This window comes from Panthera tigris, chromosome B2 (assembly GCF_018350195.1).
Source record: "Panthera tigris isolate Pti1 chromosome B2, P.tigris_Pti1_mat1.1, whole genome shotgun sequence".
Lineage (NCBI taxonomy): Eukaryota > Metazoa > Chordata > Mammalia > Carnivora > Felidae > Panthera > Panthera tigris.
Window position 1 is genome coordinate 70,512,593 of NC_056664.1, and position 27,440 is coordinate 70,540,032.

The window sequence follows — 27,440 nt, forward strand, 5'->3', positions numbered from 1 at the left end:
TATTTTGGAATTAGTGTACCCACAATCCTTTAACTGGCTATTAATTTTAACATTTTGCTAAATAGGGCAAAACTCTAATGCACCAGCATTTACATAATGGCTTCTTTGGTACAGTGCCTGTTGAAATTATGTACTGAGCACGTTATGTGTTACCACCCCCCCCCCACAAAAAAAAGAGGAAATAAGAAATCAGGAGGCTCTACAAAATAGCTTAGAAAAACAAGTTTTCTATTTATTTTAAAAATAAGTTTGTAGTTACTACATTGCAGGGACAGGAATTCTTACACATACATTCTAGTTTGTATAAAAGGATTCAAAGAATTATGCATCAAAACTAACATAGAAAGTGTCCACATAACAGTAAAGAAAGGTCCAATCAATATGTACAAAAAGAAAGGGCACTGCTATTCTGGTGTGAGACTGCCGTTTATACCATGATACTTCCAGGTTTCTGGAAGGAAAAAAACAAAAACCTCAATAAAGCTAAATAATTTGTCTTTAAACTCTGTTACTTATTACATACAACAGATTTGCTTGTGTTTAACATTGTTTTCTGTACAAAATAAGTATAATTTTAATTTGAAAATGTGTCAGTTTCAACTTTAACCCTCTAGGTCAGTTACTTTTAAAAAATTGAGCTACATTCTACACGTCTAAATATCGTGTGACAGGATTTAACAGTTTTCTAAAAGATCTTTAATAAGACTCATCTTCTTGCAGTTTTAATATGGTCCAAAAATGTAACTTTGTATTTTGCCTCAATTTATAGTTTATCATTGTGATTAATCACACACAATCTTAAAAGTCATGAGCATGTGTGTGCCTCTGTATCCTATCGTGTACTATATATCATCTCAAACCTATTCTCTTAGCTCCTTAAATGTAGAAACTCATAGCCACCCACTATTACGTATTTGGTTTGTGCCATATAAAGGTTAATTTCCTGATGATTTTATCTGCATTAAAAGAAGTACTTCAACACAGAGCTATCAAAACTAAAAATAATATATACTTATAGCTCATAATATTTTCTAGTTGTTTTACTGTAGTGTGTACAAGATTTATCTCTGGAGCGTCAAAAGTGGTACTTACAGTCTTCTGACTCAATTTGACCTCTTCTTAGTTACTGTACATAGTACAAAACATCATTTGGAGTGCTTAGCTTAGTATAATTAAGAACATAAGTAGTTTCTTAGTAAATGTAATATTCAGTTCAAATCACTTGGAAATTTGGGGAACTTTGGAGAAGTGCAAGGAGGAAAGTAAGGAAAAGGTGTATTTTTCTAATTTCAATAGGAAAATAAATTCTCACCTAAACGTAACTAAACCACATCACAACCTGTTATGTAAAAAGTACTTTCTTAGTATGGGGGTAATTCACAGAACGTATAAGTACTTCCCCTTTTATGACTCTACAACCATGTATTTCCTGCATATAAGAATGCTTATAGCCCTTTAAACACTCAAGTATCTTGGTCCTTTCAACCTACTCAAAAATTAACTTCAGGTGAATAAAAACATTCAGAATAACAATTTGCTTTTAGTTGACATTTGAGAGATACAAGCTATGTTTGTATAAAATGGAATGCTAGAATTAAACATTAGCTAGAAGAACTAATTTATATTATTAATCATATTTTAAAACATGTAAATGTGAATACAACATAAGCAAAATGTTATTTGAATACATCTGTTAAAATGTCTGATTAATATACTACACTCCAGATAAGGGTCAGTTCTAGGTGTTAACACACATGTGCTGCATGAGGATCTTTTTGCAGACCAGTCTATCTTAACGCAATTCATTTCCAAGCGACACTAAATTCTGCCAAACTCGTTATTTCAGATGTGACATGATCAAGCCCACAATAATTCTATACAGTTACTCTAATTAAATTTAAGGAGGAAGATAGTTTCATAATAATGTTAACAAAGAGCCTTCAAATTTGTGAAGCTGTGCCAATAATAAAAACAATGGAAACAAGACCAACAAATCTTTAGTACATAAATTTAAGCAGAAAACAGGATAAAATTTTAAGAAGGTATAGATCTATTGCCCAGAGTTATGAGACTGTAATTTGATTGAATGATTTATACTGCTCATTTGCAACATTTTATAATTTTATAAGATTTGATTGGGACTGGAGACTACCAGGTGGAGAGATTATTAGGTACTTAAAAACACAGAAATTGATTTATATTTTCCATGTATGTAATAAGTTATATTTCTGAAGCTTTCAATAAACTTGAGGTTTTTATTGCTCACCTAAGACAACTGCCAAATTTTCTTTTGGCCTACAAAGAATACATACATGGTGTCACTGTCTTAAAGAGGATAATTTTTTCCAATACTTTTGATATCTGGTCAAACAGAACAAAAATATGGTGCTGACATAAATTTCTCAATTCAACTTTTGCAATGTATAGAAGCTAAATTATAAAAATATAAAATCTAAATATATCTGATATTACTAATACATTTTTAAATGTTTTAATTACAAAGAATCTGAATCCATGTCATTTTTGCTTTACTAAGAAACCAATGTCTAATAATGTCCAAATAAGGTCATAAATATACAGTGTCTTTAGAACAGAAATAATACATTTACTTGTTGCATGTAAGATGGTAATTACTCATTTCTTTGCTCAAGAGTTAGAACGAATCCATACATCATACTAGAGGTATATTCCACTCTAAGACTGTGTACGCTCTTCCTTTTTCTGTACACACCTTAAAACTGTACACTTATTTTTTACAAAAATGGATTTATAGTCTATTTTTTTTTCCAACACAATGCAGATAACATCAGGAAATTACATGTTTCAAACAGATTGCCTTCAAAAGCAACTAATTACTTTAATGACTTAAATTTCAAACATACACATTATTCTCAATAATGGTGTAACTGAAAGACTCATTTTACTATACAACCAAGCCATCCATTTCTGCATTATGAAGAGTTTAACTACTGACTTTTAATTATATAGTTAAATATATTTGTTAGAAAAAAATAAATATACAAAAAACCTGAAAAATTTGAAATTATTTTTCGACTGCAAAATCACAGCAATCCAGTTAAGATCTGGAAAATGGTTTACTTAATTTCACAGGAGGTTTTCTGTACAAATTTAGGTACAAATGATCTAAAAAGCCCAAATGCATCACTTTCCACTGTTCTTCAAGACAATTAAATGACGGCTAACATTTATCCCTACCAGAAATAAGTAAAGAAATAATTATGTAATGTATTTTGCCAAGGTTCAATTAAAGACTTTATTTTTCTACATCAGGGTCATGCTGATACAGATTTTCCCATCCTCACTTTTTAAAAATGTAGTATCTGAAAATTTTGGTTACATTTTTGTACCATACCAGTCCTCAGAAAATACTACATTCTTTAAACTTTTAAAAAAATGGACAATTTTTAAACAATAGAAATGGTATTTATGTTGGTTTTTAAGGTATAAAATAACTACTGTACCATAAACAAATAAATAACTGCTTTCCTTTTCCATAGCAGTACATATAGCAATACATTCTCCTAAGTCATATAGTTATCATTTACAATAGACAACTCAATTTTACTAATGATGCAAAAAATAATAGAATACAAGGCACAATCATTAAATGGAATTTTTCTTTAGGGTGTATATTGACATACCAGCGTGATAAGGATACCATAAAAAGTGCAGAAAAAACACAATGTGCAATGAGACCACTGTATAAAACATGATTGCATAAAAAGTGATTTGGCCTATTTTAACCTTTAATAATTGAAAATAACCAATCTTCCCCTTAAAATTAAACTATAAAGTATGACATTTTAAAATTATTTTTATTCTACCACTATCTAAAAAATCCTGAAAAAAGAATTTATACCTGGGTAATAGTATATAAGTATGTGTTTGTATATATATTTAATTATACCCATTTATCAATATATACACATACACACACAGACACATTTCTTTGTAAGTCATTTTAGCCTATTAGATATGTCTAAAGTTTAGAAACGACATTAATCCAGATCAACAAGTAAACATCAAATCCCATACCTTTTTCCTGTATTCTCCTTGAATCCTTTAACCACTTAAACATTTTCTCTAAAACATCTCTGTCAAAGGACCCACCAGTGCATTATTTTCTACTATTAAGTACCAAAAAAAGATACATCTCAGCATAACTCTTTTTAATAACGTGCTCTTTAGAATAATATATAGCCTTTCCAATATTGAAAAGTGTATGCTGTCCTGACAGTCAAAAACAGGCTTTCCACTGCACTGATTCTCAGTCTTTGGCACAATAAACAGAGATTGAGTGATTGATATAAGAATCAAGGTCTGAAAAATTAGACAGTCAAATGTTTTCCAATGTGGATATGTTTCCTTTCCATCAGTACATTTTCTCTTATGTTTGGCAGAAATGGAATACAGCAAAAGCCTCATCTAGATTCTTTGTAGATGAACAATCTATAGTTAAATTAAACTTTTTAGGGTTATCAAATGGTGGGAATTTTTATATTTATCTTTAGAGGAAACACACTTCTGAATTTACTGCTACTCTGGTAACATCTGTCTTCCTAGGGGCACGACCTTCTGTATCAATAGAAATGTACCTGGCTTGGTCAAAAATAATTCATTTTAACATGAAATGCTCTATCACTAGGAATATTATGCTCCTTAAGAGTATAGCAGAACTGTCTTTTCCAGAAATAAACTGGGAATTCATTATAGGTCCTCAATTTCTTTTGTTTCAAACAGTGAATGAAATGAATGTTGAAATGCATAACCTATCTAAAGGCAATAAATAGCAAACATTTAAAATATATATGTATATATTTATATATATATATTCATTTAAAGAAGTGAAGTGTCTTGTAAGTTTGTTTGTTTGTGTTTTTTTTGTTTTTTTTTTTTTTTGCAAATCAAAACATTCCCTAATCCACCATAGCAGCAAGGAAGCAGAAGCCTTAGTTCTACATATTCCTTAACTGTACCTGCTTTATGATTTTGAAGTAAAATATTTTGGTACAAGTTACCAACCAATTAAATTAGCTTTTGCTTTTTCAGTCAACTTTCGGACTCGTCCTCTACTAGAAGTTCCAAAAGTCAAAGAGGTGTCTTCGAACAACAGCTGCCTTTGCTCCTCTTCAGAATCATCCTCATTATAGAAAGCTGTCCTTCGACCTTGGTTTCTAGTTCTCATGTGGGGTTCAGAGCCTTTAAGTTCCTCAAACTCTTCTTCCTCATCCATAGGATCATCTGTCTTTTTTCGGTTACTTCTCCTTAGCATTTTAACACTTGTAGGAACTATGAGATCTGAATCTAGTTTTTGTGTCTTCATCTTCCTTTTCGGTTTTCTGCCTCCACGACTTTTTTTCTGTAACAGATCCTCCTTTACAGTATTAGTTTCAGAAAGAAAACTGCATGTTGAAGAAGGAACTACTTCGTCTCTGATTGAATGTACATTATTTTGCTCTGAGTTTTCTGGCTTTGCATACTGTAGTTTTTTGGGCTTTCTACCCCTTTTCTTGTGTATAACTTCACCACTATTGGTGTTAACTTCTACCTTAGGCTTCCTTCCAGGTCCTCTCTTTACAAGTTTAGATGGCTGCCCTCCATGGCCATTTACTTGAATGCTTCCTGGTACAAGAGCATTGTTCCTGCAATCTGCTAAAAAGGAACAACAGTACACTTAACATAGGGAATTGCTTTTTTTATTTGACTCTCAAACTAGTCATAAGGACACTGCTATACTTACGTAAGCACGTAATTCTAATTTTTGTTTTTACTAAAATGAGAAAAGGAACTAACAGAAGGCTAATAGTTTAATGAGATTATCTTCTACTTAAAACTCACAGAGGAAGAAAGACCCTTAATGAAATCATTAATGACCTCACATGAGGGAAATGACACTCAGCAAATAACCTGTTAACATTGTAAATTATGATATAGCTGAGATCAGCCAACGTTTCTTAGCATTATTACCTTTACTACATGTTCTAATATATGAACACTGTTTGGATTACACAAAATGACCATATTCACTTGTATAGAGCTTAGCAACCACAAAGAACTTTACTGCTTACCTCATTAGCAAGTTTTCAGTATTCCTACCTTTAAGCAGCTCAATCATGGAAAATGTTGTTAGTATAAAATCCATGACCTTTTAACTTGGTAATCTGAATACATAGTAAGCATAACATCTCCTTCCACTTACCTCTAATAACTTTTTCTACTAGGGATGGAAGAAAAAGGGATATCAAGACTGGAATGTTTCTAGCTCTTATTTGATTCCTTTTTGGATATGATCATCATACCCTCTCTGGTATCACAGAAGAGTTTACAATTTAAATATTTGCTTATGTTCCTCAGAGGTAAGAAGAATTTCCTCTCCTAATCCTACTACAAAAGAGGTTTTTGAGTACATTTATTAGAATAATTTATATCAATTATTCCCCATAAAAACTACCATGCCTTTGACATTCTTCCTCTCTCCTAACTACAACACTAGAAATCAGTTACTCTTGGTTATGAACTATGTTCTCAGAATAGTTTAAAAAGGATGAAGTAAACAACTAAACAGTAGTTTCCTTCACAGGCTCTTTGAAACGGTCCTATATCCTTACGTAATTGAATGGCAAACAATTGATTTATTATCATAAGCAGTACTGAATCCATGTATCAATCAAATCTATTATGTATGCCATTATAATTGCAACAAACTCCAAGATAAGGCTATTGTGCTTTATAAAAAAATATAAAATTCTAGAGATCAAACTCTAAATCTATCTAGAGACCATGGTGAACTGCCTTTCTGTGTTAAAAATAAATGCTATTACCCCTTTAGATGAAGGAAAAAGATGACAAACATGTATTACTACTACCTTTGTTCTCCTAAAGTTCTTAAGTTTTTTTGTTTGGTTGTGGTGGGTGATCTACACTGCAATATTCTAAAGAAAATACATAAAGAGATGAACACTGCTTTTAAAGAGATGAACACTGCTTTTAAAGAGAATACTTCCTCATAATGATATCTGTCATAGCTTGAATTATACTTCATATGTATCAAGAAAAAAATCAAGAGGTCACAAGAGGCCAGAGCCAGAAGCAAAGGGAAAAGGCAAAGCCCCCATTTCCTGACCCCCATGATACAAATACTTTTCTTTAGTGGTTTTCCGGCATAAGGAGGGGAGTGGGAAGAGGGGAGAAATGTGTGTGAGTGTGAATAAAGTAATTAAGTATCTTCTAACACACAATTACACTTAACCTGTCTGAGGATTCTGTATATCTTACTTGTTTTACATTAAGACTGCTGACAAGGTTGTAAATAACCAGTCCACATACTCACTATAGAAATTCTACAGCTTGGCTTCAAGGACTCCATGAATTTCTTGAAATGTCCAAATTTTGTGTGAATATGCCTATGGGCATTTTCTGGGGAAAGGACTACAGGTTTCATCAACTTTGCAAAGCAATGCATTAAGTAAAAAGGTTAAGAATGAATGTAACACTCTTTATATGGGGCCTGTGTTCAGTATGGTAGTTATTAACCACGTGGCTACTGAGCAATTGAAACAGCTATGCAATTGAGGAACTCAATTTTTAATTTAAATGTGAATACTGAAGCACTGTACATTTTGAATATTGATTACAGGTTGAAATGACAGTATTTTTGATATGATGGAATAAATTATTAAAATTAGTAATTTTACCTGTTTATTATTAGATGCAGTAGCTACTAGAAAACTTAAAATAATACACATGATTTATAGTGGTTTATATTATATTTCCACTGGACAGAATTGCCTCTTGATTCTAACAGTTAATCCAGGTGTCAATGTTTATGTAATAAGTCATCATTAATGACTTATTAGCTAATTATATTTCTATACTGCAGTGGTAACTCATATTTGTGACACGCAAAACTTATAAATCAAATTGGTTATTGGACCCCCTATTGTAATGCTAGAACCAATTCACTATGTACATCTGATTTCCGTAGGGTTCAAAGTGACAGAAGCAAGGCCAATATACTAAAAACTTTGAATTTAGTTCAGAAAGGAAGCAAATAATAAAAATGTAAAACACTGATATACAAAGTCATTTGCTTCTTTATTCACTTACTGACCACTATATAGTAAGTATAAGTGACTGAAAAAGTAATTAAACCCAGAAGTTCAGATTCCACTGGATACAAACACATGTAAAAAATAATAATAAGTGTTACCACAAAAAGCAATGAACAGGGTGTTCTGGGAACATAAAAGAAGTGCTTGATTCTGTCTAAAGAACCCAAGAAGAGGCTTCCTGGAGTGGATAATATTTCAAAGTAAAACTTGAAAGGTAATAGGAAACCATTAAATTGGGAGGGAAAAAAAGACATTCCAAAGAAGGAAGAAAAGGACAATGATATTTCAGAGACTTCAAGTGGTATAGGATAGCTGGGACATAAAAAGGAGAGGGAAAAGTAAAGAAAGCTGGAATGTTAGGCAGCAGCCAAGTAATGAAGAGTCTTATATAATAAGCAAAAACATTAAAATCTGACTCTATGGATGATTTGAACGCAGGGAAGGATTTCAACTGTGTGTGTGTATGGGCATGCATGCATTTGTGCTAAAGATAAATGATCAGAAAGATCACTTTTACGCAATGTGGAAGACGTATTGGGTAAGGAAGAGTTGAGAATCAAGACAGCAAGACCAGTTAGAAAACTAGAACAGTCCAGGTGAGAAATTATGTAGGCCTGAATTAAAAACATGGAAGTGAGAGGAACCGATTTTAGGGAAATTAAGGAGGCAGAAATAACAGAAACTAACGACTGTGAAGTAGATCTGGAAGAGAAGGCTAGATGACTCCCTGACTTTAAGCTTACATAGAGGGGTATATCCCAATGCCATTATACATATAAAAGGACATTTCAGTAGAAATATTAAATTTTGAGAGGTGTCTGAGGAGAACATTGAAGAGGAAATTGTTTAGGCATACATTGGAAGCTGTGATACAAAATGCTTCTTCTCGAACTGCTCACTGCCAATAAGCCATAATTGTTTTAACACATCATAGGGTGTACTGTATCAGTTTCTTTCTCCATTGTTCAAACATAAAGCCTTTAAAATGAAAATCTGCAGATGAGAGAACTTGGAAGCATAACTGTAAAGGGTTAAAAGTTTTATGACAGAACAAAGGTCGGGCTGTGGACAACCCTGATGAGTTAACATTTAGTGAAGGGCAGGGCAGTGTGCTTAATTTTGTGATGTAAGAACAACTTAATTTTTCTAAAAAGGAAAGGCGTATACATTTGGTTAAGTAAATCTAATTTAATTTAAACTACCTGAAAATACTTTTTAAGGTTTTGTAATAATGAAGTCAGGAATTAGTTAACTTACATCAGTAAAAGCCTTTGATTCTAGAATTTGTTTTTATTTCCATAAAGCAAGTTTTTCTTGGCTCTTAAAATTTAATGACAATACAGTTTGCTTTGGGCACAAAGCTGCAAATCAAAAGATGTCTCACTGAATGCACCAACTAATACAGAATGTGACTTTTAAATGAGCAACCTAAGAAAAAGTGGATATAAATGCTACCTCCAACAAAAAGCATCATTCTTAAGAAATACCTACTTTATCTTGGAAGATACAAATAATACCTTACCTTGCTCCATGATGGGTGATGACTTTGAAAGAGTGGATGTTTTTGAGAGTACAGATGATTTCACTTTACGTTTGACTGACTTTTCCTTTTCTGTGTTTTCTTTTGCAGAATTATTCCTAGTGCCATGACTAATACTGGACTGACCAGGACTTGAAAGAGTATTCAAAGTTTTGGAATGTTTCACAGAATTTTCTAGAACTGAAACACATATACATACACACACACACAATTAAAAGCTAAATTATTTAACCTATAAATAAGCAAGGAGGTTGGGATTACTTGTAATTTGGACTGCTTGAATTAGCGAAAGGATAAAACCTAGGAGTTGCTTAATGCTTTCTTAGGAAATCTACTTTCAAACAGAAAAAAGGAATACACAAATAAACTCTTTTAACAGTTTCAGACCTTTCTGATGATGTCCAGTAACTTCAAGATTATGAAGGTAAGCCATAGCAAATTGTTAGCAAGTCTGGGTACTAGGATTTTAATCCAGGCAGTTTGGATCAGAGTTACCATTTTTAAGTATTCTATGCTAACATTACTAAACGTCATTTTTTTTTATTACAAATAAGCAAAAAAGAGCAAAACCAACACTTTCTGCTGGAATTTACAAAAATCTCATATATTTCATTTGGCAAAATAAAAGCTAAATTTAAAAATCATATATACTTCAATTTAGAAACCGTAAATGATTCTTACTTGTTTTCCCTGGCATTGCAGATGTATTAGCTTTTGAAATTAAAGCCTTTGCTGCAGAAGAAGTAGATGGCTGCTCAGTGGTAACTGGATCTACAACCACTCGATTGCTTCTGGTTCGAACTACAGAACTGGATTCTGTTTTACCATTTATCTGAGTGGCATTATGTCTCGGTGGTATTGATCGTGTAGGTGTAGAGAATGGAGAGGTAGAGATATCTGACTTTAGCTGGGGTTTTAAGGTCCTTTTTTTCCTTTCAGGGCTGTAAATAAAATAATATCATTAGTCATTCCTATAGCTCTATGCGGATAAATAAAATAGTTTTATAATACTGTTGGATTCAATATTTGTACTATTATGAAATATGTTAAAATATGAGATTTGTAGTGGATTTCATATGGTTGTGAGCCTTTGAAAGTGAATATTTAGTGAAGGATTGCCATAAATGCTACAGTTATATGACAGAAAGCATGATGCCATCACTATCCTAAAAATGCTGTTTTACTGTATAGATTTAGCAGTTTGAATTTAAGCACTTACACTAGTATAGCTTTAGTTAAAAGATTAAAAATCCTCCACATCATAGGAACTTGCATGTCAAATATATCATTCTGCAATATAGGGAATAGTAAAGGAAGTATTAAAAAACACCGAGTTCTATCATTTAGATGACAAAGTTATAGATCAGTTGATGTTTTTTAAAATAAATCATATACCTTGATGCAGCACTACTGGAAACAGAGCTGCTTCTGTTTCTTTTCTTCCTCCTTTTGGTTATTGTATTTCTTTTATGAAAACGAAGAGCAGATTTATAATCTGATAAAACTGAACTAATGTGTTCTTCAAAGAAAGCAGACAGGCGCAAACTCATGCTGTAAATCTACGATAAGAAAAAAAGTGTTTAAATGTGGAAAGGAAAATGCCTGCTCAGTAAATATTAACATAGAACTTAAGTATTTTTTTTAGCAAAAAGTTTCAACAATTTAAACATTATATTTTTCCAATCTCTTTAGATGAAGAGTAAAACTAAAGCCTTTTTACATTTAAACTGTATTTTTTGTAAGTTTTATTTTTAATTTTTGAGAGAGAGAGAGAATATGAATGAGAATCTTAACTAGGCTCCACATTCAGTGCAGAGCTCATCATAGCACTCAATCCCATGACCTTGGAATCATGATCTGAGCTGAAATCAATAGTCATACACTCAACTGACTGAACCACCCAGGTGCCCTGACAATTAAACTATTTTTACATTTGGATTAGGAATCTTCCAAGGTTTCAGAGTCTAAGTTTTTATTTTTTTTTGGGGGGGGGGGGTGGTTCGAGGAGCAGAGGGAGAGACAGAATCTTAAGCAGGTTCCATGCTCAGCACTGAGCCATTATAATGCAGGGCTCGATCCTACAAACCTGGGATCATGACCTGAACTGAAATGGAGTTGAATGCTCAACCAAATGAGCCACCCAAGGGCCCTGGATTTCAGATTCTTAAATAAGAGCCCTAGTATCAATTCACACGGCCTATACAGACAAAATTCCTTTGAACTCTATCACACTGAAACTATCCCTGAGGTTTTGAACCTGTTACCTAGGACTATCATCTATATTTTTTCTTTTTTTAATTTCCTTTTTTTTTTTTTTTTAAACATTTATTTATTTGAGAGATAGAACACGAGTGGGTGAGGAGCAGAGAAAGGAAGATACAGAATCTAAAGCAGGCTCCAGGCTCTGAGTTGTCAGCACAAAGCCTGATGCAGGACTCAAACTCATGAATTGTGAGATCATGACCTGAGCCAAAGTCAGACGCTTAACCGACTGAGCCACCCAAGTGCCCCTATTCTTTTTCATTTCATTTCCATATATCACCCTTTTGTGATATCTTGTCTGCCCAAAGAGAGGTAAATGATATTTATAATTTTACTCATTTTTATAAAAGATTCACAAAAATACCTTTCCATTAATGCAGAAAATAGCTGGAAAAGTTAAGCCCACATAGCCCTAATATATATCAGGACAAAAAGTATGTGGTATTTGTTAAGGAAAAGTAACCATCCCTAAACATTAATGTCATCACTTTTATTTTATAGAAGGAAAGAAATAAAAATATGTGAATTCTTTTTTCCACTAGGATACCATTAAGAACATAATATAAATTTTGCTCTATATTTAATTAACAGAACATTTAGTTACTTAACATACTTTGCTACTAATTTCATTTAAATTAAACATAGACAAAACCAGTTTTAAGTATATACCCTTGATCTTTTGCTTGGTGTATAGGCTTTGGAATTGCTAAAAATAAGTCTGACATCTTTACATAATTCCATGGGTGACTCATAATTCCCAGCCTCTAAAGTTTCTCTAACAGTAGCAAAATCCATTGGAGTGTCAATGATGTCTCTGTAGTCCTAAAAGAAGAAAAACAGGTGGTATTACTATTAACATCACTACCACAAGGCATTAATACTCAGCACAGGGATTGACATACAATTCCTGTGATGAGTATAAGTCCTAGAACTATTAATAATCCCTTACTTTCCTCATCAAGGCTTTTTTTTTTCCTAATAATTTTTATTTTTTTCATGCCCTCTCCCTTTTATTGCAGTCAACATAGGTTCTTCTCATTCAAGAAGCTATTAAGTTCTGCTGCTTTTTCTTGAGGAAGAGGTAAAGGGTAGAGTTTTTCTGGAAAAAGGATTAAGCGTACTGAAAAAAACCTTAGATCCACAACTAACAAATTTCATATAATAAAACTCAAAATTTTATACTAGCTATGAACTCTAAAGGCTCTGACATAGATCTTCAAAATAAGCAGATAAAAAATAAATAAAAAATAAAATAAGGAGATAAAACAATAGAAATACACTGATACTCCATTTGTGTGGAGGCCTGAATTCTACTAACCTCAACTTTAGTACTACAATTGGGAACTCTGCATTAATCAGGAATTGTGAATGTAAATAGTTGTCACAAAGCCTATACACTTCATCAGACAAAGGAGAAGTGGAATCACCTAAAGTATCTACCTAGTCAACTGTGTATAAAATAAGGCAATAGATTAGAAGCAATAAAAAGACAAGTGAAAGCAGAAAGAAACAGAAGGGTATAAAATTATTTGAATATGGTATCTTTTAAAAGAGAAAGAGTAATACATCTTTTCCATAGACCAGAAGTATGTAACTACATTTTTCAACACGTAGCTTGAGTTTGCACCATCAAGTTTAAATTATGATCAAGTATGTTTGACCATAAGGGAAATAGCATTATTACCTTTTACAAATAGGGACAGTTTTATTTCTTCTGTAACAATCTATATGCCTTTTATTTCTTTTTCTTACCTTATTGCATTGGCTAGAATTTGCAGTACTATGTTGAAAAGCAGTGGTGAGAACAGGCATCTTTTGCCTCATTCCCAATCTTAGGGGGAAAGCATTTGGTTTTTCATGATTAAGTATAATTTAGCTGTAGGTTTTTAAACAGGTACTCTTTATCACGTTTTCAAAGTTCCCCTTTATTCCTAGTTTACTTAAGAGTTTTTCTTTTCTTTTTTTTTTTTAATTATCATTAATGGTGGTTATCTTACATTATGTATTTGTCTATATTGCATCCATTCATCACAGGACTAATTATGTAAATTATATTTTCCTATCTTTTGTGTTCCTGATGCTCTGGTGATTTGGGATTCTTACAGACCTGAAGAGAGCCTGCCCCTCCCAGGACTAACCAATTCTTAGAGATAGACCAACCCTATGCCCCAAAGCCCACTGGAATTATTCAAATTAGCCAGTCCTAAAGTGTTTACCTTGCTCTGCCTTGCCTTTCTCATAAAGACCCCAATAAAGGCTCTGGCTTAAGCATTTCCTTGCTCCTGCCTTTTGCCATCTGACCAAAACCTGATGTTTCCCTTGTGGCTCTAAGTAGCATTCAGTGACACCATCTCTGGGACTTGTGAATGTAATAAATTTCCTTTTAAGCCCCATTCTCATTTCCTCTTATGGGAATGCTGACTGTACCATCTAATCCCATATCCAATATGTGCATTCTTAGAACAAATGTGTATTCTGTCAAATACTTTTTCATATGCATTAATTGATACAATCATAAAGGAGACTTCTCTCCTTTAATATGATGAATTACACAGATTCATTTTTGAATATTGAATAAGCCTTACATCCCTGGATAAAAACCCACTTGGTCATCGTATAATATCATTTGTATATATCACTGAATTCTATTTGCTGATATTTTATTGAGAATTTTTGCATTTTCTTTTGTATTTTTTTGGTCCAGTTTTAAAATCAGGATAATACTGGTTTCACAGAATGGGTGCAGAAGTAGTCCCTTCTCTGTCTTGTGAAAGAGACTATGTAGAATTTGTGTTAATTCTTTAAATTTTGGTAGAATTGTCCAGTGAAGATATTTGGACTTAAGACATTTCTTTTTTGAAAGCTTTTAATTACAAATTAAATTTCCTTACTAGTTACAGGGCTATTCAAATGATCTATTTTCTATTGGGGGAATTGTGGTAGTCTGTACTTTGAGAAATGGTCCATTTCACCTATGATGTCCAATCTGTATGTGTAGAGTTGCCTGTAGTATTTTTTATCTTTTTGGTATCTGTATGGTCTGTAGTGATATCCTCTATTGCATTCCTGATATTAGCAACTTGTGTCTTTTTTCTTAATAGAGATTTGTCACTTTTATAGATCTTTTCAAAGAATGAGATTTTTGGTTTTATGGATTTTCTCTATTGTTTTTGTTTTCAGTTGCATTGATTTCTTTTTATTATTTCCTTTCTTCTGCTCACTGTGGGTTAATTTTAATTTTTCTTGGTTCTTGAGGAGAGAGCTTGGATGACTGATTCAAGACTTTTTCTATTCTCATGTACTATTTAGTGCTCTCTGTTTTCCTCAATTTTTTAGCTTCATCCCACAAATTTTTATATTGTATTCATTTTCATTTATTAGTTCAATGTGTTTTATTTCCCATAAGACTTCTTTGATCTCACAGATTATTCAGAAATATATATTTATTTAGTCATCAATCAAGTGATTAGAGATTTTCCTGTTTATTTCTGGTTTGATTCCACTGTGGCTGGAAAACACTCTGTAATGATTTCAATTACATCTGTCCTGCTGTTTTTTTACTTTTCTTCCCAATCTTCCTTGGTCACTTGAACAGATTCCCTTTGATTTATGTACTGTGTTTATGACTATAACTCTATGAATACATCTCTTAAGTGGTTGATCAGGTATTTATAATATATACAAAATTATCAAAATATACTGGTGTCATACACAAAATAAAGCAATCCATGGAATGGGAGAAGCTATTTGCAAATGACATATCCAATAAAGGATAGGATCCAAAATATATAAAGAACTTATAAAACACTCAAAAAACAATCTGATTTTAAAAATGAAAAAAAGCAGACACTTTTCCAAAGAAGACATACAGATAGCCAACAGATATGTGAAAAGATGCTCATCATTGAGATATCACCTCACACATGTCAGAATAGCTAAAATCAAAAATACAGGAAACAACAGGTGTCGGCGAGAAACAGGAACACTCCTGTGGAGAAATAGGAACACTCATGTACTGTTGGTGGGAATGCAAACTGGTGCAGCTACTTTGGGAAACAGTATGGAGGTTCCTCAAAAAGTTAAAAATAGAACTACTCTACAATCCAGCAATCACACTACTGGGTATTTACCCAGTAAATTCGTAGAACACGAATTCAAAAGGATATATGCATTCCTATGTGTATAGCAGTATTATTGATGAATGGATAAAGAAGGTCTATATATACAGTGGAATATCATTCATCCATAAAGAAGAACGAAATCTTGCCATTTGAAATGACATGAATGGAGCTAGAGAGTATAATGTTAATTAAGCAAAATGAGGCAGAGAAAAACAAATACCATTTGATTTCACTCACGTGGAATTTCACAAATAAAACAAGCAACAGGAAAAAAGTGACGGGGGGGAGTGTCAAAGTAAGAAACAGACTCTTAATTATAGAGAACTAATGGTTACCATAAGGGATTAAGGAATGCACTTGTGGTTATTTAATAAGCACAGGGTGATGTATGGAAGTGCTGAATCACTATATTGTACAGCTGAAACTAACTGAATGTTAACTAACTGGATTTAAAATAAAAACAAAGTTTAAAAAAGTGAAATAGAAAAGAATAACATATCCAAAGTGAAAACTGTAATTTCAGATTTTCCTGTGTAATAAAATCATATAAATGACCTTAAAAAAAAAAAAAAAAGACATTCCAAAGACTGAAACCCTGATTCTTAAGATAGTTTGTAGGGGGAGGGGCTCGGGGGGGCAGCAAAGTTAAAGGAGTTAGAAAACTGCTTTATGCAATGGTAACGTCATTTGAACAGTGTCTGTGCAACCTCTCTCTCTCCTTAAGGGTAACTAACCACTTCAACAGAAACTATAATTACATGGATACTGAATATTATGACATACTGGCTCTATAAACTTTGCAGATTTTAGGAAAATGTTAAATATATTTATATGGAACACTTCTTCTTGGTTCATATCTTGGGTTTCTGTTACTCCATACACTATATGATAACCATTTAATGTATCTGTTAAATAAATGGGGTAGAATATTTATTTAGCATGCTGATTTCCATCAAAAAATTTTAATTTTTAAAATCCTGCTTTAAGTATTTGACTAAACTCAAAATGTGAACATTTTCATACAAAAGCTGAAATATGAAGAATATGACTGCCATAAATATTCTAGTACAGTTAGGCTGGCAGTTAACTTATAGTTAATTCTGAAGTATAAAAAGCAGATAAATCCGATTTTCTCTTCTCAGTGATAATAATAAAAAACAGCAAATAATCCTAAGTCTTTACACTTCCCTCCATCAAGGAGTAACGTAAGAGACAAGTGATCAAATTAAAATTTTTTCTTGCTTCTTCTATTTGTTTAATACTTTTGGCTGCTAGAAGGAAAACCTCTAAATACTGTTCTCATTATTTTGAATACCTGAGTACCTCAGAGAGACTACATTCTTATATACTAGTTATTCTGTAAGAACACTGCCTAAGCTCTGATGCACCTGATATAGGAAATAGGGGCTCCTGTCCTCACTTTGTCAACAAATAGCTGTGTATCTTGGAGAGCTGCTTAACATGACCCTCAGTTCAACAATGAGTCAGCTATACCTGTATCCATATATAAATATATGTATTGTTATCATATATATATTTTTTACACACACACACACTCTCTCTCTCTGCAGGTGTTTGTATTCTGGACTTTTCTCCATTAAGGAAGAGAAAGATACAAGCTTTAACGTTTAGATTCCAGATGCACAAGTGTAACACTATATGTAGTCATGAGAATAGGTCTCTTCTATATTTTTTGTATGGTTGTTTTAACATTTTTCTTTTGTACTTAGAGTTTTGATTTTTCACTATTATTCCAGGTAAAGATTTTTTTTTTTTCATATCTATCCTGCTCAGGAGTCATGCTTTGTCAAATGTTTATGTAACCTAGAAAACCTTCAGCCATTAACTCCTCAAAGATTGCCCCTCTCCCATTCTGAAACTCCTGTAAGTTATGTTTTGAATTTTTTCATCCTATCTACTGTATCTCCTTTCTTTCAGAGTTTTCATTTCAATTATTTCACATTTCATTCTCAGAAATTCCATTTTGTTTAAAATTTTTTAAAATTTATTTATTTTGAGGGAGAGAGAACATGCAAGTGGGGGAGGGGTAGAGAGAGAGAATCCCAAGCACGCTCCATGCTGTCAACGCAGAGCATGGCACAGGGCTTGAGTTCACAAACTGAAATAACCTGAGCTGAAATCAAGAGTCAGATGCTCAACCACCTGAGCCGCCCAGGTCCCCTTATTTAGTTTAAATTTTTAAAAATATCTGCCTTTTCCCCCTCAAATAACGTCTTTTTTTCCTTATGCTTCTTATACCTCCATTTATCTATTAAACCAAAATAACAACCAAGTTTCATTGGCAGCATTTTTTCCTTTCTTGGTGATGCATAAAATAAGTCATTGGTGTTTTATATCTGATAAAGTATAGTATTTCAGAAATAATCTATTATGTCAAGTTTTGGGGAAGAGGGTACTAATATTTCCACTTGTTGTTTCTGTAGTATTTATGATGGATCACTCCCTCATATAGTTTGTGATTTCTTTTTATCATTAATTCACCTTTGTTTAGGGTTTGGTTTTTTTCTCCCTCTGATGAATTTCTACACACATGGATACTGTAAATTTAGGCTCTAAATCTATGCGTAGAGCCAGCTATTAGAGATTTCTCTCCTGACATCAGAACAACAGAGATATTTTTCCTTGTGGAGGGAATTATACTATTGTTTTCATCGAGGGTGAAGTCTTTCAACAGTCCTGGGGAGGCGGGGGGGGGGGGGGGGGGTCTCAGTTCTAATTTCCTTCCTCAGCGTGGATTGCATGGCTTTTTCTGTCTCTACGTCATGTTATTCTTGTGCCTCTAGAATCAAAACATTAAAGCTTACATCTATCTCTTCTTTTCTGGGGAAAAGTCTAGAATACAAACACTTGCAAGCACGAGATAAACTATAATGTTTTCTAAAATACATAGCTGGGCTTGTAAGAAACAAAGGGAAATCCACAAGTTCCAAAAGCAAAGAGAATTGAAAACCAGAGTACTGTAGCATTAGCTTACTTCTTTATGACTTTTTTGGAATATAGGGTTCAAATTAGCCCAGTTTATTACATTGCTGGAATTAAAAGTTTATCTTGTACATTCAATCTTTAAATGACAAAAAAAAAAAGGCATTTTATGATATTTATCTACTGATGAAATTTCTCTATTTTCATTCATCATTTTGAATTAGAACACACACATAAAAAACAATGAAGTCAGATGATATCACGTTTGGGTCATGATCTCTTATAAAATATTTCATTTTTATTTTCATTTGAAACCATAAATGAATGTTACCTGAACTGTACAACCTTTAATAACTGAATAAAGGAATAAAAAAAAAAATCACTTTAAACTATATTTAGATTGCTAAGACTGCACGCAAAAATAAATATTCAGATCAGTTTTACTCAACCTCCCTACCTTGAATTCCATAAATATAATTATGCCACCTTGCATTTGTATGTAGTGCTACAAGTGAAAAATTATTTTAATGTGTTCTCATTTCATCCATAACCCTGTAGGGAAGGTTAGGTATTATTACTCTTGTTTCCTGTAACTGCCATAATAAATTCTTAGAATTAGTCTGAGAAAGAAAATAGTAAAAAATAATATTCAGATAAACAAACTAAATGACTTGCTCAAAGTTGCACAGCTGGTAAGTGGGAGTGCTGGGGCCATAATCTAATACTTCAGAGTCTTAATCTGGGGTTCTTTCTGTTTTAAATACCACACTACTCAACTTAGATGCTCCATTTAGCCAAACAGATGAGAACACGTATTTAATAATGAAGAAATAAACTATAACCATAAGAAATAACTTAAATAGCTAACTGTCATGTGTGAGATATATGGCAAGCTGACAGGTAAGGTAATATTTTCAAAAATACTTACTGGATATTCAAGGAGATCTACTGGCTGGCGGAAAGGCTCAGAATCTTCACATTGAAATATGAGATTTAATAATTCTTGACATTGTTTCTTCCATGCTTGAATATCGTAAGATTGAGCTCTGTTACGTAATCTCCTTCTAGGTTGATGGTCCTGAAATGAAAATTTTCAATATATTAATAAAATAAAATGTATAAAAGCTTCAAATATATTAAAATAAAAAATTAATAAAGTAACATTTATACAGTACAATTTGTATTTTTAATGCAATCTCAAATAATTAGGTCATATACAGTAACTCAAATAGAAAATATTATTCACCTAGTTCTGAAAACCATGTATTTTGTAATGGAAAATGATTTGGAAGTAATAATCTGTCTTTAAAAATACTAAGAGTTAAAAAACTGCCTTTAATACATTTTAATTCATATAAAGTATTTCTGCTAAAACAAAAAAATCTTACCTTTCTTTTTCGGGTAGAAGTTCCTGGCACATCAGCATCTTTCTCTTCTTCCTTTGAAATAAGAGTTTATCAGATTCACTAAACATTCTAGACTTCATTACATGTTTTAGAGTTTAGAGAATCTACCATAGTTATTTATATACCAATTATCACTTTTACACTTTGGAAAACCCATAATGTATATGCTGGAATACTTTATGGGCTCATTAGAGAGTCCCCCACAATATTTTTAATAACTACAGCAAAAAAATGCTGAACCACTTTTTGGAAACTACAGCATTAGCCAAAAATAATTTTCATTACAGCATTTACCTGAAAACTACTATGTGTACATTTCTTTTTATATATATATAGAAAAAGACCAATATCAATATCATAATGAAATATTAAATACCTCAGAATCGGACAAAACTTTCTTCTTCATTGAATTGTACAGTGGAATTAAGTTGTAACAAGTCTGATCCCTAAACAGCAAGGAAATGTTAGTACATAAGATTAGAGTCCTGAGATTTTATTTTTTTTCCTTTAAATCTGTTAACAAAACCAGATTTTAAGATAAAGTTTGAAGCGGAACGCTTTTTTCATTGGTCAACTCCAAAACCCTATACCCACACACCTGCCCGTGCCCCTCCACCCTATGTGGAGCTTCCATTCTGGCCTATTTCAATACACCAAACCCAATTTTTACCTGCCAGTATTTGCTCAGGTTGCTGCTGTGTGTGTGATGCCCTCTTTCATTCCTCAATACACAAAGGAAAGCTAAGATACTTCCTGTCTTCTAATTCCTTCTTCCTTTCATTCTTAAATATTTATAGTCATTCCCTAAAATTTTGTCCTTTAGTCATCTTTTCTTGACACTACAGCTTTTGCCCTGATAACCTTACTTGTGTAAATGAATTCCGAATTCTATAATTTGGTCTGACTCTTCTCTTGAGATTCCTATCATCATCTAGAATTCCACATGTCTAAACCTAATTTTCACTCCCCACTCTTCCTCCTCCTATTTTTAACAGCATTACCATTCTCACAGTAATGCATGATTTTTCACTATTCCTTCCTTTGCCTCCTTATAAACCCAATCATTGGCCAAGTTCTGTGATTCTACCTTCAAAATCTCTTGGTCTCTGCTTCTTTCTCATTTCCATACATTAAACCCTCATCACCTCTTAGTTGGTCAGCTGTAGCAATCAATCTGCTATTTAGGCTTTCTGTCTCTTCCCTATCAATTAATATTAGAAATGCATTCAAGGGGCGCCTGGGTGGCGCAGTCGGTTAAGCGTCCGACTTCAGCCAGGTCACGATCTCGCGGTCCGTGAGTTCGAGTCCCGCGTCAGGCTCTGGGCTGATGGCTCGGAGCCTGGAGCCTGTTTCCGATTCTGTGTCTCCCTCTCTCTCTGCCCCTCCCCCGTTCATGCTCTGTCTCTCTCTGTCCCAAAAATAAATAAAAAACGTTGAAAAAAAAAAAATAAAAAAAAAAATAAAAAAAAAAAGAAATGCATTCAAGGCCCTACATGATCTGGCTCCAACTCATGCTTATAGCATTGTATCCTTATTACTTCTGCTCGCGTACTTTCTAATTCACCTGGTATAAATTGCTTAATTCCGTTAATAACTCCTTACCCTTTCCTACCCCTTATGCCACACTCCTTGTCCCTAGAATGGCTTTCATCTAACTTCTGAATCTATCGATATCTACCTTGTCCGTAACATCCTAACCCATGTTTCCTGTACCTAAAACCCCACTTTCATAAGCTAGAAGTAATCCCCATCTAAACTTTCATACAGATTTTCTTGTTATTTTCCTTATAGTTACTTAAAATTTATCTATGAAATTGTATTAAGATGATAAATACACATTTCTATCTCATTTATCTCTTATATCACCTCATTATATACCCTATTGCTTGAAATTTGGCCAATAACTCAAAGTTATGAGTTATCTCAAACTTTGAGAAATAACTCAAAGTATAATAAAAATTTCAAGATATACCTAATATTTAAGAGTTACTGTTAGCTAAAAATGTATAAACAAATTATATACTTTTTTTTAATTTTTTTTTTTTTAACATTTATTTATTTTTGAGACAGAGAGAGACAGAGCATGAATGGGGGAGGGGCAGAGAGAGAGGGAGACACAGAATCTGAAGTAGGCTCCAGGCTCTGAGCCGTCAGCACAGAGCCTGACGCGGGGCTCGAACCCACGGACAGTGAGATCGTGACCTGAGCCGAAGTCGGACGCCCAGCCAACTGAGCCACCCAGGTGCCCCAACAAATTATATACTTCTAAAAAAATGCAGGGGTTTATTTTTAGATACATAAAATATAGATGCTTTAAACATTAATCTATTCTTACAAGGCATTTCAAAGTAACAGTTTGAAAAATATTTTATAGACTATTCCAAATATAAAAATAATTGTTTCATGTAAATTATTTCACTAAAGTGTGAAATTACTGTATCACGCAATTTTATTGATTCCTCTTTGGAAAAGAGAAATGTACATACACACACATACAGCAAAATTACAGACTATAAACTTCACTGGTAAAATATTATAAGCCTTATAACTAAGTTATGTAAACAATCTTCCAGGGGTAATTAATCCTTAATTAGTCTCAATTAGTTTCCCCATTAAAACTGGGGAAAAATAAAAAAAAAAAAGGCATAGTAAAAATAGCCCCCAAACCATTTGAAAGGCAACAGATTTCTTTACAGAGTAAGGTAGAGAGTAGGGCATAACATTTATCTTACTAATTTTCTTTGGTGTTTTCTTATATTGAAATTACCTACGTTCTTTACCAAAAAACTTCCAAGAAACAAAAAACAAAAAAAACCCCTAACTAATACCACAAAAGGGGGCCCTATGATTATGCTGAGTAATGAGAATGAAATTGGAGATGTTTTTAAAAAAGCCTCAATAATATCTTCATGTAAAAATGAAAGCTGTCAGCAGCTGAGTATTTAAACTTAAATTATAAAATATATTTTTTTCTTAGCCAGAAAAAATTATCCAATTTAAATAACCTCAGTATGAACTCAAGAGTGGTATGTTAGACAAAACATACCACTGAGTCATTCCTCTGGCTTCAGTTTAAAAAGCTCAATTCATTCTGTGGCTATATAAAATTCATTAAGATAAAAAAATAAAAGAGCTACTCCCTTAAAGAGCTGCAGTTATCATTCTTGGTAGGAAATTAATGAATGAGGAAGTAAACCTGACTTTTAAGAAGAATCTTGAAAGCTAAATTTAGTTTCTTGCTGGACTACATAAATACTTATTTACAAACTTGTCAAGGGCAATATAATGTTAAGATGAAAAATTCTTAGATGGCAGACACTCTGTTCCTGTGTAAATTAAACATGTAAATCTCTACAACTGTTTTCTTAACTGTTAATTCCAGATAGTGATATCTGCCACCTGTATTATTATTATTTGGTTTAGAACTATTTTAGGTAAAACATTATTATGTTCTATAAGTGCTTAACCTCTTACTATTATTATCTAACAGCTAGATTTAGAGAATGATTCATATTTTTTAATATTAACTATAGAATATAACTGTAACACAACTTTTATGACTTCATAATTAATATCAGTCAATGAACTAAGTGTTTAGACAGACATTGTATGCTTCCTATCTTGAGTGGAGCTAATTTATAGCACAGCATGCAACATTATACATATAAAAAATAATTGCATTTTATATTTTGACATTTTTAAACCTTAAAATATTGACATTAATTAATTATAATTAAGTGTGGAAAAACTACTCACTTTATAAAATGTAGAAGAAGATCAGTCACAAACTTAGCAGATTTCACAATAGGGCTTCCAGGCTCATTAAATGTTCGTGTATTATGCTCTATATATCGAACTTCCCACATTAGGGAAGAAACTCGCCTTAAACAAACAAAATACAGAAGTCTTAGCCTCATTTTATTTAGAAATATTTCCACACAATTTAAAACCAAGACATTCCAACTTTTCAACTGCAGTCTCAATTCAATTACAAAACTCACCACTTAAAAAATTATTCTGAAAAAATATATATCTCATTTGGGCAGGGGAAAAAAAGGAGTAGCAACAGTAACTGTGTATTTGCATAGAAAATGTCACCCTAGATTAGACACACTAGACTATTAATAGTGGTTTCTTTTCTTTCTGAAAGTAAAGAAAAATCCAAAAATGACTTCTAGAGTATCATCCAATATGTGGTCCCACTTAAAATAGCAAAGAAGAAAATGCTCAGAAAATATTACTGATACTGATGTGTGAACAGAAACACAATTTTATGTAATTTTACAAATATTATATACAATTGTGGGTACAGAAGCATACAGAAAGCTGTGTGCTTTTCATACAGCATTGCAAGACTTATTCTAGTAACAGAATCACAGGCATCTTCAGGATACTCTATAGAAAACTGTGTAAAATAAGGTATTAGATTAATGCCCAGCAGGGCAAACTGACAGTAGTAGTTTAATGAGACTGAACCAGAGGTATCAGAGAGGAAAACCATAAACTGCAAGAAATCTGTAGCCAATAAGTAAAGGAAAAACAAAAAACTTGAAGCAGTGAAAACTCACATGAAGGCATCATTTTATTAAATAACATAACTCAGGTCTTTATTACCAGATTCAAAAACAGGCAGTTTGTTTCTAATTTATGTAAGGATTGTGTTCCAAGATTTTTTCTTAAAGTGACTACTAAGCTAAGCAATTGCCAATAAAGCCTATTTAAGCTATAATGTACCGTAAAAAACACTACACGTTAGCAATTACCATATTAAGTAGTATTTCTATGAGAAAGTACATTTACAACAATAGTGGGAGATGTCAGGAGCTTATCTTTTTAGCTGTAATCCAACAATTAGTGTATAGGAACAACTCTTTCTCCCGTTTTCCTCCCCTATCTTGTTCCATCTCTGAAGCACTAAGTACAATTCTTAAGGCTTAGCAATTTTAGGGGTCTAGGGACAAGGAAGGATATAGTTAAAAATAACTACTCCCTTTTCTCTTAAACTTCTAACATGTGATGTTAAAAAAGATTTAAAGAAGTGTACTTTGAAGGTAAGATGGCTGGGAGGCGCACATCATTGTGATTTCCTCCTCATCTCTGCTTTTGACAAATATCAATATACCAACAGCAGAAGCACCTAACAAGATCAGAAAAATCTTTAGAACCTGAAGTCTTAACATCTTAGTTGGCAATGTTTAAAGGCATTTTTCCTTTTTACAACTAGGGGCTACTATTAGCACCCAAAGGGTAAAGGTATGGACAGCCCCTCACAATAAAAAATTTTCTAGCTCCCAAATGTCAATAATGCTTTTGTTGAAAAACCTTGCTTAGTAAGTTAAGGAATAATAAATGGTGTTTTCAGTGCAGGCACAGAAAGTACCAAATCAGAATTATAATTTAAGGAATAAAAAGAACCGAAGGCACATTTTATATCAAAATATATGAAATATGAATAAAAATTCCCCTAAGTTAAAATGAATAGTAATGTAAAGAACTGCAAAAAAATGAAAGTGCTCACAAACTTTTTTTTTTTTTTTTTTAAGCAGGCTTCACTCCTAGAGCGGAGCCTAATGTGGGAACTTTTGCTAAGATCAAAAGTCAGATGCTTAACCACCTGAGCCAGCCAGGGACCCCCCCCCCAAAGAAATTTTTTAATGCACTGATTTAAATTAAAATGTTGTCTTTTAAGCAAAAGTCATGAAAACTGGAAATATGATTTGATTATGTGAAAACTATAGACTTAAATTCACTTTTCTAAAAACATATTCTAGGCAATAAGCCTACGATGGGTGTCTCAGATTAGAACTCAATGTTTACTCAAACCGCTAACTAGAAGATGCAAATTAATTTAAATTAGACGTCTTTTTTTTAAACTCTATATTTCAAGCTAAAGTACAGCTATGAAAAATACCCTAATTTTCCTAACTTTGTTGTTCTTAAGTATTTATAAGCAAAATAAGAAAAAAAAAACCCACAACTTTTTAATATTGTTCTATGAAAAAATCCATGAACAAATATTTCAATGTGATGTCTGTGGGAAATGAAATACTCTGGCTTGAATTGTAAAATACAGTATGAAGACAGGGAGGTCCCACTCATTAGCAACTAGAAAAAACCGTATCTATGAACCATATTCCAAGTCTATAGATCAGGAGCATCAGCATCCCAGGGAACTTAGAAATGCAGAACCTCACGTCCTACTAAAACTACTGAACCAGACTCTGCATTTTAACAAAATCCCTAGGTGATATGTATGGACATTAAAGTTTGAGAAACACCCAAGGATCATTTAGTATTCTTTTGGTAGTAGCTACATACAGCAAATGGGTTCTAACCTGTAAAACCTGTTTTCCAGTCTTTGTTTAATTGTACTTAAATCCGTTGGATACGCCACTACAGTGCAATACATGGGATAGGCTTGCAGATCTACGGGGGCCACAAACGCTGAAGCAATATCTAGAATAAAAAAATTAGTTTGTATGTTTAATTTTCATGGTTTAACAAGACTTCACAATTCTGCTTGAGTTAAGACAAGTTCTGATTCATATAACCCTTAGACTGCCACTGTCTTTTCATAGAAAATACATACAGTTTAGCTAGCATAATAGAGTCTCACTTCTTATTACATCTATATTTATACTGCAAAATTCTAGGGATATTTGTTATTCAGATTTCTTAGAAGAAAAGCCATGACAGATAATATATAAATCTGACCTATTAAGTATACATATATTTCTATACTTAAAACATGGCCAGTCCTGAATCTGTAGGTTTTTCACAATCATTCAGTAACACTATAATAACACATTCCATTCAAATGTAACCTTTCTCAAAAACTTACCTTACTTTAACAACATAATTCTGTGAAATATCAGACAAGTACAGAGGAAGAACAGATCCAGAAGTCTCCGACTCAACGTCACTGACCAAATGGCACACAGTAAACTGGTAAAATCTAAAACTTGATAAAGATCACTCTCTATTTTTTGCTTATCCACATTTAGTATAAGACAACTTCTTATGCTAAACTACTACT

At 32.8% G+C, this 27,440-nt stretch overlaps 1 protein-coding gene across 3 annotated transcripts in view; it reads right to left on the reverse strand.

Moving 5' to 3' along the window:
- Positions 1–207: 207 nt before the first annotated feature.
- LOC102951886 (pleckstrin homology domain interacting protein) overlaps positions 208–27,440 on the reverse strand; it is a 138,501-nt gene continuing 111,268 nt past the window's right edge. For 2 of the 3 annotated variants that reach the window (XM_042986701.1, XM_042986700.1), the window contains exons 31-40: positions 26,740–26,860; positions 24,161–24,286; positions 20,781–20,850; positions 20,387–20,437; positions 19,927–20,076; positions 12,604–12,756; positions 11,068–11,231; positions 10,354–10,613; positions 9,655–9,852; positions 208–5,673 (exon numbers count right to left, since the gene is read on the reverse strand). In XM_042986701.1, coding sequence (XP_042842635.1) covers positions 5,036–5,673; positions 9,655–9,852; positions 10,354–10,613; positions 11,068–11,231; positions 12,604–12,756; positions 19,927–20,076; positions 20,387–20,437; positions 20,781–20,850; positions 24,161–24,286; positions 26,740–26,860 — 1,931 coding nt within the window. In that variant the 3' untranslated portion in view covers positions 208–5,035. The remainder of the gene's footprint in view (positions 5,674–9,654; positions 9,853–10,353; positions 10,614–11,067; positions 11,232–12,603; positions 12,757–19,926; positions 20,077–20,386; positions 20,438–20,780; positions 20,851–24,160; positions 24,287–26,739; positions 26,861–27,440) is intronic. The other variant, XM_042986702.1, reaches the window with a different exon arrangement.